The sequence below is a fragment of the Vigna umbellata genome, chromosome 11 (assembly GCF_029865625.1).
Source record: "Vigna umbellata cultivar VRB3 chromosome 11, Vumbellata_1.0, whole genome shotgun sequence".
Lineage (NCBI taxonomy): Eukaryota > Viridiplantae > Streptophyta > Magnoliopsida > Fabales > Fabaceae > Vigna > Vigna umbellata.
The window spans coordinates 27,440,227-27,454,208 of NC_142175.1; the positions used below are offsets into that span (position 1 = coordinate 27,440,227).

General features: G+C 28.9%; 1 protein-coding gene across 1 annotated transcript; it reads left to right on the plus strand.

Moving 5' to 3' along the window:
• Positions 1-8,199: 8,199 nt before the first annotated feature.
• Positions 8,200-9,001, plus strand: LOC148191395 (uncharacterized). Its single transcript, XM_088101382.1, has 3 exons — positions 8,200-8,316; positions 8,405-8,527; positions 8,630-9,001. The coding sequence occupies exons 1-3, from the start codon at positions 8,200-8,202 to the stop codon at positions 8,801-8,803; spliced, it is 414 nt and encodes a 137-aa protein (XP_087957508.1). The 3' UTR covers positions 8,804-9,001.
• Positions 9,002-13,982: the final 4,981 nt, after the last annotated feature.

The window sequence follows — 13,982 nt, forward strand, 5'->3', positions numbered from 1 at the left end:
TTTTTCAACTCTTTCCAACTCCTTATACTCTATTTTATTTAAATATTCTCCACACTCCCTATCTCTTGCTTTTATTATCAACTAAACTCTTTAACAAACTCTACAGAAATTAATTTTAAATATAAAATATGTTTTTAATATCTATTTGATACTAAAACATAAGTAGTATCTAAGTCTTCTTTTAACACGAGTTATATTGTAAACATAAATATTTGTCTTTACTATTATTATAAAAAATGATAAACATTATTAATAATTATAATTTTATTATTATATGAATAATAACATTGTTTATTATTATAGATAATATACAGTTAATTATTTTAAATAATATATTTAAATTATTTTAAGTTATAAAAAATAATAAATAAATGAAAAAAATGACAGAAGCTAGAAGAGTTATAAGAAATAAGAAAAGAGAAAAACAATTTTCACATTAACATTATCACAATTTATTACATCAAAATTTATTATTTTAACAATACTTACCACAACATACACATGCCATTGAGAATTTTATACCTATACACATTAGTTTATTCTTTATTATCTATTTTTTTATATAAACACAAAATATATTTTGCTAATGAGCATTATGCTAATCTTAATATTAAAGTAGTTTATTAAATGGTGATGTAATGGTCTCCGAAGATAGAACAGTATATGAGAAAAAGCAAAAGATCTTGTGGAGAAAATAAAACAGTAAAGAAGAGCTTTTGGAAGAAAAAAAAGTTGGCATTTTACTTTGACATGATACAGTAGTGTTCAGTGATGTTTTTAGCTTGTTTCCTTGGTTGTGTTGTCTCACTTGTATGATGAAGCGGGCTTTCTTTCTCCACATCTTTTTTTTTTTTCAAGACTTTTCTAAATTTCTATAACCTTTTAGTTAGGCTAAAAAAGTTGAGAGTTGTTCCCTACATCATCACATATTTGTTTCTGCATCACCATATTCCACGATTGTCCTTCAGTAATTCTAACAACGCCTAGTGTCATGAATTCATTGGCTTGGATCTATTTTATTTTTTGTTTTAAGAAATGATGTTAAAATTGAGGAGGGTTTCAAAATTTTGGAATTCCAAATATGCCCCTTGTCCTATTTCATTAGAAAGCAATGTTCTCTGCGTTCTTGTTCTCGTTCTCATTCTCCCTTTTTATTGTTGCTCTCGATCTTGGTTGTCGTTCTTCTTATACGTTTTCATTGCATCTCTTCGTTTTGCTCAACATCGTCCTCTTTGTTGAGGGTATTGTGCGAAATGGCAAGTTCTGGTAACCATGGTCCTTCGAACAAGGTAAATGCGTTATTCCTCCTTTTTCGTCATTGCGTTTTTGGTTTGGCTTTTGGGTTTTCCCTTTTGTGCTAAAACTTTTGTTGTTTTCGTTTTAGGAATTTGCCCTTTTGCTTATTTTGTTTGTCGTTGATGCAGAGAAAGTTTTATGCGTGCTTTAGACGAGCAAGACAATCTAATTGCAGAACTTAAACGGAGGGTTGTTGTCCTATAGGCAGAGTTGGCTGAAGAGAAAGCTAGAAGAACAAATAAAGATGATGGTGGACAGAGTGTGCCTCGTGCAGAACCCTTCATGAACAATGAATTTGTTTCCCCAGGAGGCATGTCCACCAATCCACCTCCTATGAAGACGTATGTAGGGTCGGATCACGAAGGCGTTACAAGAGTAGAGCGCTTAGGACTCCTGGAGATGGATTGTTTAGAATAAAAAATGAGTGATATATTGATTGGTTAAAAGAATGTAATACAACATTGAAATAGATGGACAAATTGTGTAATGTAACCTATTTTGTTCAATGATATAAAATATGCATCTTTGCTTGTGTTACTTATTATTAATGTTAATTGAATTCCTTTTTTATTAACATTGTGAAATGAGCTTTTATTTGGAATGTGAATGAATAAAGTGGCCATTTTGATTGAGTATTCATGTATGTGATGGATGAATGAAACAATACTTGTGAGTACAGGGTAGGAAGTCATGTTTTGGCAACCCATGATGGAGGAAAGGAACAATGTTTATGAGATGAGCAACTTGGGTGAAGTCCACAAACTTTTGAACCAAAAAATTGACTTGTAATTGTTTACAGGTTCTTAGTAAACGATTCCAGGACAGAATTTAGATTTTGTACAAAAACTTGAACTATAGGAACCAACTGTGGTAACCTAGGTGACCATAGTCAAACTTTTTCATATTTTGGCATAAATCCCATGGTTCTCACTTGATTTTGTTGTTTAAGTGTGAGTATAGGGTGAGAAGTGATGTTTTGGCACCCCATGATGGAGGAAAGAAACAATGTTTATGAGATGAGCAACTTGGATGAAATAACATGCTGTCAACTTTGACCTTTGCTAGCTATTTTACTGATAACTTTTCCCACCGACCTCCAAATGATGTGATTCTTTTTTATGAGAAACTAGACTCAAAAATCTTTCCAATGACTACTAATTTGTAATTTTTGGACATCTGAGTTGGTACAGTTTATTCTTTCAAGTTAGCGTTTCATATATTCTTGCCAACTCTAACCTTTTCTTGTTCTTTTGCTCATAACTTTCTTCACCGAACTCCAAATGAGTTGATTCTTGTTTTGTTGGAATCTAGATCAAAGACCTTTCAAATTATGCCTTGGAAATCAAGTTTACACCTTTTTTGACACTGTAATCGATTACAAGGACACTGTAAACGATTACACGAACAAAATCCAAGATTTGTACATAAACTTGTACTGGAGGAGTCAGCTGTGGTAACCTAGGTGACCATAGTCAAAATTTTTAATTTTTTGGCATAAATCCATTGGTTTTCACTTGATTTTAGTGTTTAAGTGTGAGTAGAGGCTGAAAAGTCATGATTGGGCACCCCATGATTGAGGAAAGGAACAATGTTTATGAGATGAACAACTTAGATGAAGTCTTGAAACTTCTGCACCCAAAAATACACTTGTAATCGTTTACAAATTCTTGGTAAACAATTACACGAACAAAATCCAGGATTTGTACATAAACTTGTACTGGAGGAGTCAGCTGTGGTAACCTAGGTGACCATAGTCAAAATTTTAATTTTTTGACATAAATCCGATGGTTTTCACTTGATTTTAGTGTTTAAGTGTGAGTAAAATCTGGAAAGTCATGTTTGGGCACCCCATGATTGAGGAAAGGAACAATTTTAATGAGATGAACAACTTAGATGAAGTCTTGAAACTTCTGCACCAAAAAATACACCTGTAATCGTTTACGGATGCTTGGTAAACGATTACACGAACAAAATCCAGGATTTGTACAGAAACTTGTACTGGAGGAGTCAGTTGTGGTAACCTAGGTGACCATAGTCAAAATTTTTAATTTCTTGGCATAAATCCATTGGTTTTCACTTGATTTTAGTGTTTAAGTGTGAGTAGAGGCTGGAAAGTCATGTTTGGGCACCCCATGATTGAGGAAAGAAACAATGTTTATGAGATGAACAACTTAGATGAAGTCTTGAAACTTCTGCACCCAAAAATACACTTGTAATCGTTTCAAATATTTGGTAAACGATTACATGAACAAAATTCAGGATTTGTACAGAAACTTGTACTAGAGGAGTCAGTTGTGGTAACCTAGGTGACCATAGTCAAACTTTTTAATTTTTTGGCATAAATCCCATGGTTTTCACTTGATTTTGTTGTTAAGTGTGAGTATAGGGTGAGAAGTGATGTTTTGGCACCCCATGGAGGAAAGAAACAATGTTTATGAGATGAGCAACTTGGGTGAGATAACATGCTGTCAACTTTGACCTTTACTGGCTATTTTACTGATAACTTTTCCCACCGACCTCCAAATGATGTGATTCTTTTTTTATTAGAAACTAGACTCAAAAATCTTTCCAATGCCTACTAATTTGTAATTTTTGGACATCTGAGTTGGTACAGTTTATTCTTTCAAGTTAGCGTTTCATATATTCTTGCCAACTCTGACCTTTGCTTGTTCTTTTGTTCATAACTTTCTCCACCGAACTCCAAATGAGTTGATTCTTGTTTTGTTGGAATCTATACTCAAAGACCTTTCAAATTATGTCATGGTAATCAAGTTTAGGCCTTTTTTTCCATTGTAATCGATTACAAGGACCCTGTAAACGATTACCATAGTGTTTTTTCTGTAGATTAGCTATGCACTTGTCCAACTTGGTCCCCTAAGTAAGAATGACTTCTTCTCCACTTCTTGGGGTCACCTCCCATCACTTTCCACTCTCTACCACCACTAAAACACCAACACCAAGTAAATACAAGTGGACTTGTGCCTGAAAGTAACAATTTTTGCCAATGATCACCCATGACACCACAGCTGACTACTTCAGTTCAACTTTCAGTACAAAACAGTGATTTCTCTCGTGTAATCGTTTACCAGGCCACTGTAAACGATTATAACAGTGTTTTTTTTGTAGATTAGCCATGCACTTCTCCAACTTGGTCCCTTCAGTAAGAATGACTTCTTCCCCACTTCTTGGGGTCACCTCCCATCACCTACCACCCTCTACCACCAGTCAAACACCAACACCAAGTAAATACAAGTGGACTTGTGCTTTAAATTAACAGTTTTTGCCAATGATCACCCAGGACACCATAACTGACTACTTCAGTTCAACTTTCTGTACAAAACAGTGATTTCTCTCGTGTAATCGTTTACGAGGCCACTGTAAACGATTACGACAATGTTTTTTCTGCAGATTATAGCTCTGCACTTGTCCAACTTGGTCCCCTCAGTAAGAATGGCTTCTTCCCCACTTCTTGGGGTCACCAAACATAACCTCCCAACCAGTAATGACCCTTAAATTCACTTGTATGGTTTTTTGGTCAACAAATTCCACAACTTATATTCATTTCTGAAACCATTGCCTACATTTTAAATACTTATTAATATTCTGCGTTCTTTTTTCAATATAACACCTTTATTCATTATAACACACATAACGTAAAAAGAATTAAATTCATGACACCCAAACCGCCACCAGACTTCGAATCAGAAAAAAGATACAAGAATAGGGTTAGAACGACAGAGAAGATAGAGGTTAGATCGAGAGAGAAGATAAAAGGGATGAAAAAAGTGTAGAGGTGAGAGCGAAAAAACGAAAACCGCGAAACCAAAAATGTTAAACTTGTAAACTTTTCTTCCAATTTTGCCCTTAGTCTGATAACCTCTCTCTATTTTCTTTTTATTAAATTTGACCAATGCAAAGACCACCTGGCTTTGTCAAATTTTTGGCAAAAATTCGTTGTCACATATCATTTTCCCAGAACTAATACCGTGGTTAAAACGTTAAGAAAACGAAAACGAAAATTCGTTGTCACATATCATTTTCCCAGAACTAATGCCTTTCTCTTCTTCATTTCTGTCGCATCACATGCCAGGACACAGTTTAGAGAGTGATGGGTGTGAGAGAAGGTTTTTCTAATTGTTACTTTTGTTTTAGATTTAGTTTTGATTTATTTTAATGGTTTATAAATTTTAAATCAAGCGTATCCACCTTCACTCACACATCTTTTGTGACAGTGTATCCACAATCCACCTTCAATGAATGAAGGCGTGTCATAAAAATCAAACAAATACACGCATTTCTTTACTACATTTATAAATTTGTAATATTTAGCCGAAATACCTAACTGAGAATGTAGGTAAAAAAGAAACTTGGGGATTCAGAATTATAGATTTTGAAATTTAGGATTGAATGTTAGAAGTTTAGAATTTAGAATTTCCGGTTTAAATATATATATATGTATATATATATGTATATATATATATATATATATATATATATAATTTTTAAATTTTTTTTTAATTTATTTTTTATGGTTATTATTTTCTTTAATTTAATTTAGTTTTTGGTGTTTTTGTTCAGAGCTTAGTCATTATTTTCACTCATAAATAAAGCATATTCTTCTTAACGTTTGAATTAATATTATTATAAGCATCTATTTCTTGACTCTATACCTCCCTTGGAATGTACCAATAAAAATTTCAAACATAACATACTGGATCACTGCTAAAGGGACGTCCCTATAAAGTGTGTCTTTCAAAATGAAATGGTCCCCCTTTGAAATTTTCAAATCATCAGCAGCAGCCGCCCATGGAGTGAAATGATCAATATATCCGTAATGACATTGACCCATGAATGTAGATTCCTTTAACGTATATGAATGTAGATTCTTTTAACCATGAACCCCGGAAACCAAAATGCACTAAATTACAATTCCATGTCAGTTTTTGTTTTTCTAATAAACTAGTTACCTTGTACATGACAGTATAGAAAATTTCATAATGAAAACTGGTGATAAAAGTGATACTCAGATTAATAAATGGTCCAACTGATAAGGTTAATCAGACAAATTAATAAATGCTTAGTGCATCATCATTTTATGCATTCCTGTCACGTGGAAAGAAAAAAGGTTGGTTGAGTTGATAGTGTGGTTTTTGTAATCCAAAAATAAACGATGATATTAATAATGGACATGTTTTTTTACATCCCATACAACTATACTATTGTAACAAAATTAAAATTATATTAAGAAATATAACTTTAATAATATTATAAATTAATTTCTTATATAGTATGTTATAATATTATTGTAGTCGTATTTCTTTATATTATTATATATAAAACATGTTATAAAAATATTTCTTACCTATACTTAATATTTATATAAAAATATTATAAAAATTATCATAATTAGATATTGATATATAATAATGAAATTTATATTAAAAGTCTTATTATAATTGAATATAAGTATAATATTATAATAATTGTTATAGTTATTTGTCATTAGTATAATTATAGTATTATAGTTATAGCTAATATATACTCAATCAAATCTTACATAAATTTTTATAAATTTCATTTTCAAATTCAGATTCACTTGTTTCTAAGGCTGGGCATAATTAACTTAGGTACAGTAAACTATAGATAATCTATACTATTTTGTACTATAAAAACTGAAATGTTTTTATAAAAACTGAATTATACTGTTTTTTGGTACAGTTTAAAAAAACTAAACTTTTTCTATTAAGAGTATAGTTAATTGTTTTAAACTCTGAACTATACTGTTTCGTTTTTTTTCTTCAAAATAAATAAACATTGAATTATCTTTTAGATTATATATATATATATATATATATATATATATATATATATATATATATATATATAATATGGACAAATAAATAAATAACTGACTTTAACTATAATAATTATTATAATAAAATAATATTATTAAATTTATACTAAAATTCATTAAATATTTTAAAAGAACTAAATTTTATTAAATTGTAATTATGAATCGATAATTATTTTGTAAATTAATAAAACTAAATATATATATATATATATAGTATGAATAAATAAATAAATAACTGTTTTTAAAGTTCTTTAAAAAGTTAATATAATAATTATTAAAATAAAATAATATTATTAAATTCATACTAAAATTCATTATATATTTTAAAAGAACTAAATTTTATTAAATTGTGATTATGAATTAGTAATTATTTTTTAAATTAATAAAACTAAATATATTTGTAAAATAAAAAGATAAAAGTGTGTATGAGAAAATAATTATAAAATATAATACAATTATATATATATTTTTCTATTTTGTGTGTGGTGTAAGCAATGATTAGTATTTTCTCTATATTATAAATATTCAATATTATTAATATATAAGCAAGATCGGTATATGTACGTAAAATTTATTAGATTTCAAAATAATACAACCCATAAAATAATTGCAATGAATACACAGTTTTGTGTTTCAATACGTTCTCAGTATATATAAATAGCAATGTATTGATTTAGTACAGTTATTAGTTAACTATATAAGTTCACTTTTTAAAAATTGAACTATAAAACAATTCAGTTCAATTATTATCTTAAATAGTTCAGTTTCTTTTTTAGTTTAGTATAATATAATTAGTTATAGTTTAGTACAGGTAGTTTGATTTGTAGTTTGATTTGTCCATAGTTTAGTAGAGGTAGTTTAGTACAGGTAGTTTCCAAACCTCTTTAAAAAATATATAATTCAATTTAGTGTGAAATCTCCTTTTTATTTATTCAGTCAAAGTCAAATTTATGGACTATCTTATCATTGTATGTACCTTGATTTGACAGAAATGGATCCTGTCACACGACATTCGGGGACTCCTCAAATATAAATAGGTTGTTAGTTATATGAAGAATGAGGGCAGAAAGATGAAGGTGAAGCATGAAGGAAAGTATCTTCCTGATCTGAATTACCCTCCTCCTCCTCCTGAAGAATCAGAATCATCTCCTCACAATCACGACAAGGTTTTTATTCTATTCATTGAGTTATAATTATAACCTTTTACTGTTGTTGTTATTCTTGTTTTAATGTTGTTGTTATTCTTGTTGGAAGAAGAGGGTGAAGTGTGAAAGAAAGTATCTTCTTGATCTGAATTACCCTCCTCCTCCTCCTCCTCCTCCTCCTGAAGAATTAGAATCATCGTCTTCTTCTTCTCCTCACAATTACCATTATAAGGTTCTACACTTCTCTCTCTGTATAAATATATACATTCTTTCATCACTTCATTCATTTGCAGTTAATTTCTTAGTTCTACTAAATTAGCTATATCAGTTTCAGCTTGTGGAGATTGCTCATGAATCCAGTACTGCTGTTGCTACCACCTCTGGGAAGGGTAAGATGAGAGAGAGTGAAAGCAGCTTTCACTGGTTCAAAGCATGCTGTAACATGGTCATAAATCATAAGATTTCCATTTTCAACAAGAAGAAGAAGAACCAAGACTCTGCACAATGATTGCAACCCTCTCTTTAAAAGCTCTTCCACAATGTTATATGTATTTCAATGATGTTTTAAGCTTCTATATTTTGCTTTCTGTTCTATCAGTTTGTGTTGCTCTAGTGTTGAAGCAGGCTGTTGTGTGTTATGATAATTTGAATATTTTTATGTACTACTTTTTGTCATGTAAAATATATTAAATAAAAGTTCAACTTATTTAATGTCCTTAAATTTAAAATATTTGTTAATTTATTTTATTTTATTATGATATAAAAATTTTATATTTGTCAGTTGTTAAGAAGTCAATTTTAGTCGATTGAATATTTTAAAAGAAGAGATTAACTTTACTTTCTTTAAAAAAATAATTAAGACACCTAAACTAGATACATTTTGACATGGCAGTATGGATAAGTAAAAAAAAATTGTCAAGATATCGTTTTTCATAATGAAAATTGGTGATAACTCAGATTGTATCCAATCAAACTAATCAACAGAAAAATGGTCAACTGAAAAGGGTAATCAGTACATATAAAATAAATTCAATTTCATTAGTGTAAATAAAAATAAAAATAAAAATATTAGGTACATATTTAAACATAATTTATATTTATATTTTTAATAATTTTGTACTAATTATTTGTATTAAAAAATACTCAAATAAAATTCATTAATAATTATATGTAATTTCAATAAATTAGTAATTAAATATTTATATCTGTTACTAATATGTATTTATTAAAAATATCCATTTCATATTTATCACATATTTCAAGTGCAATATCGGTATGATTTTTTTTTCATACCTAAATTTATCGATTTAATTATATCAGCTTGTGCTTTCTGATATTACTCTAGGAAGCGTAAAATGGGAGAGAGTAGGTTTCAGTGAATCAAAGCAAGCGGGAATGCTCAGAATTATAAAAAATGAGAAATTTCATATGCTCTCTTTATATAAATTTAGTATGTTATTAAAAATATATTAAATAAAAAGTCAACTTATTTAATATCTTCAAATATAAAATATTAGCTATTTTATTTTATTTAATAGGACAGGTCAACTTCAGGCTATCTATGTTTAATATCTCTCAGGCAGTATTTTGTTGCATTTTTATATATGTTTTTCTGAATCCTATATGATTTTCTTTTGTCATTTTTGAAGTGTGTAATTTGAAAACAAAAATAATTTTTAGATTGCGGTATTCAAAAAATTAGATATTAATCATTTTTTTTATTTTAGTTGATTTATCTGAAAATTATCATCTAAAGAAAAAAATTATTTTCAAATTGTGAAATTAACAATTAATTTTAAGTTCTGAATAACATAATTAAAAGTTATTTTTTATTTTTTAATTACATCATATAAAAGAGCTAAAATGAATATCTTTTATTGGACCGCGGGAAAAGAATTTACTTTTCTTTCTTTTTGTCTGTTAATTACTCTATTAATTACTAGAATATTAGTCAACTCGTGGATGTTGTTTATCTGTTAATTACTCCTATTATGGGTTCGGTTATTAGTGCTCTCATAAGTCATGAATTAAATTTATTTTGTTTTCTGCTAAAGAATGAGTAGATTAGGATCAATGGATCTAATTTAGCCATGGAATAAGATAGTGTGCTGATTATATAAAGTAAGAAAATATTGTTTTAATGTAAGAAGCATTTATTTTGACACCAATATTCCAAGAATATACTTGATTTGTTTAAAAGCTTAAACCTATCTTTCTTGTTGTCCTGATTTTCAGGTGGTTCATTTGTACAAGAGAAAGTCGATCCAAGAAACCACTTATCCGCACTTTTAAATTCTCTGTACTTTTAATTTTCAAAGTCAACTTTACGTCATTTTCAAAGTCAATCAACTATTTCCGTTACACTTTTTGTTACTTCCCTATTCTAGAAACTTGAAAAAAACAATTTAGATTGTGTTAAGTCGTTCTATTTTCAATAATATTATTAAAATAATTTTTATGGTTATAATATTTGTCATTACTATAGTTATAATATTATAATTATAGTTAATATATAGTTAATAATTTTAAATAATATATTTAAATTATTATAATATTTTAAATTATAAATAAATAAAATAAAGGACAGAAGTGAAGAGTTAAAAGAAATAAGAAGAGAAAGAAAAAATGCACACTAACATTATCATAATTTATTATATCAAATTTATTATTTTAACAATATTTAGTTCCACCTATGCAAGTGGTGGCAAGGCATCTTCATTCTATTCTGTTGTTTGGTTGGTTATTCAGTGAGTAAATTCATCTTTTCTTGTGATTTTGTTGAAGAAAATGATACTTGAACAACCTCTTTTGATAATATTTAGACACGGGACAGGTGTCTAAATGGGAGTGGTCCACGTGGAAAATGAAAAAGCAAATGAAATATGATGTGGAAAGTGGGTGGGCAGGGTTTTCAAGTTGGCGTTTCAAATTTCAAATTCATTTCGAAAAACTGTAGAGAGAGAAGCGCGAAGGTTGAGAGAGAAGTGTGTGACCTAGAGAGAGAGGCCGAGAGAGTTGGAGAAAGGGAGTTCGAGAGAGAGAGATCCGACGGAGTGCTTGCCGGAGTGCCGCCGGACAACGTTGAAGGTCGTGTCGGAGCTATTCAACCCCTCCAGCCGGTTCCGATTCACGGCCGCCGCAGCTCCGACGTTGGCCAACGAAGGGAAGACGACATCGTCTTCCGTCCGGCCCAGCAAACTAGGAGCGCGTTCAAGGTCTCCTTCGTCCCACCTGCTTCCGTCCCTGTCCCGGAGTGCTGCTGGGGTGTCGACTGTTCGGTGGACGAAAAAGAGGGGTTTTCCGGGTTGTCAGTCCCACCCACACCTTTTTCTTCATCTGTGTTCCAACCGACACACCTTGTGTTCACTCAAGGTTTTTTTTTTATTTCAGTGGAATGAAGCTTTAATACATGCATGATGTTGTTTGTGGATGATTTTGGTTATGTATTGGCCGGTCTCCCAAGTGGATTTGTTGGGTCATAAAAATCAAACAAATACACACATTTCTTTACTACATTTATAAATTTGTAATATTTAGTCGAAATACCTAACTGAGAATGTAGGTAAAAAAGAAATTTGGGGATTCAGAATTATAGATTTGGAAATTTAGGATTGAATGTTAGAAGTTTAGAATTTAGAATTTCCGGTTTAAATATATATATATATATATATATATATATATATATATATATAAGTTTTAAATTTTCTTTTAATTTATTTTTTATGGTTATTATTTTCTTTAATTTAATTTAGTTTTTGTGTTTTTGTTCAGAGCTTAGAGATTAGAATTTAAGATTTATATATATATATATATATATATATATATATATATATATATATATTATTTTTAAATTTAGTTTTAATTTATTTTTAATGGTTTATGGTTTTGTTAATTTATTTTGTAATTTATTGACTTTTGATGTTCTTGGTTAGGATTTAGTTATTTGTTATGGTTTAGAAATTATATATATATATATATATATATATATATATATATATATATATATATATATAATATTTTAATTTTTTAAAATTTTCTAATTATTAGTTTTGTTTTAGATTTAGTTTAAATTTATTATTAATAGTTTAATGTTTAGTTTTTTTTAAAAAAAATTTATTGATTTTGTGTATTTTTGGTTAGGACTTATGGTTTAGGATTTAGTTATTTGTTATGATTTCAATATTTGTTTTGGGCATTGATTTTAATTTTTGGTTAATTTTGTTTGTTGTAAGAATGGTAAAAATACGACCTGTTTCTAGCTATCGGAGTAGACCTTAAAAATAACTATAAATAATAATATTATTAAAAGAAATATGTTTTTGACAATGAATTTAAGGGCAATATATTAATTTAAAAAGTGATTTTTGTATTTATAGACGACAAAAATAAAATTAGTAAAATAAGTTGTAAAATTAGAATAAAAAATTTATAAGTTAACCTGTATCACATTGCAATATTTATGTTTCCTGCAAAAGGAGAAAAACTATTTTTGGACACCTTACACTTTTTGACATGTTCTACTAGTTATGAGTAGTAAAAAAATGAATTAAGTTATTTAATTAAAATATAAATTAAACTATTAAGGGTTATAAATGAAAGAAAAATAATAATAATAATACACTAATACATTTATTTGACATATAATATAAAGATAAAGTGTTTATCAAAAAAGTTATTTTTTATAATTAAAAAAAATATAATATTAATTGAATGTAAAAGATTTGTGGCAGTTTGAGTGCTATTGTGAAGAGTGTTGCAAACCCAAGCGTCACAATGATAAAATATATATATAGAGGGTTTTCTATTACTTAATGGGAGGATGTTTTCTTAGACGGTATTCTAATGTTAACTTTTTAAAGATTTCATTATCCTAATTGATTGTTAGAATCTTCTTTATTTAATACTTGTTGTATGTAATTGTAACAAAAATCACATATTGACTATGTTTTAAAGACAGTATAATGTCCCTTTATTTTTATTTTAATCCTCCATTCTTTTAGAAACAAATATCATTTTAAAAATATCAGAGTTAAAAAAAAATGCTTGCTTTGTGTTTCATTGTAGCATCATTTTTTGTCATGTTGCCAAAACCATCATCTCTTTCCAGTTTCATCGTATGCTGATTTTATGAGGCCGTTTACCGGTATCGTGGTTCTTCGCAATTTCCTAGGTTATGTTTATCACGTGTGTTTATTTTAGGGAGGCACATGTAAATGAATATGAACAATTGGATAGGGTCTAAAGAATTTTTCCCTTTTTGGTAAGTGAATGTGATATTAAATTATCTTGATTAAAAAATCATACATTTTTTTATGTTTGGGTGTACTCTTTACGTGTTCCCTTAAAGCCCACAGTATGTGTAAGGGTGGTTTACATTTATATTTCCTTGAAATTCTTATAGTTTTTATAACTTTAATCAAACCTACCTCAAATAATAAATCAGAAAAAGGTATGTTAGAGGAAATCTGTCTTCCGAGGTTTTATTTTATACTGAGAGAGAGATAATGCAATATAGTATAGTTTGGGAATTTTGTGATCGAGTGCTTTGTTTGTCTTCGCGAGTTTCATGATGTTTTGACTTTGTAAGTGGGCTTCTTAGTTATGTACAAAGCAGCATGAATAAAAGGAATCTTGAAAATGTTAGAAAATTATAAATTTTAACACAGACCCCTCTCCAGAAAAAGAAA

What these genes read in the sequence shown, in the direction of transcription:
- LOC148191395 (XM_088101382.1), top strand. Translation starts at nt 8,200, where the DNA reads ATGAAGAATGAGGGCAGAAAGATGAAGGTGAAGCATGAAGGAAAGTAT. An exon ending in CTCCTCACAATCACGACAAG is followed by an intron (nt 8,317 to 8,404) that starts GTTTTTATTCTA and finishes TCTTGTTGGAAG; the next exon opens with AAGAGGGTGAAGTGTGAAAG. An exon ending in CTCACAATTACCATTATAAG is followed by an intron (nt 8,528 to 8,629) that starts GTTCTACACTTC and finishes TATCAGTTTCAG; the next exon opens with CTTGTGGAGATTGCTCATGA.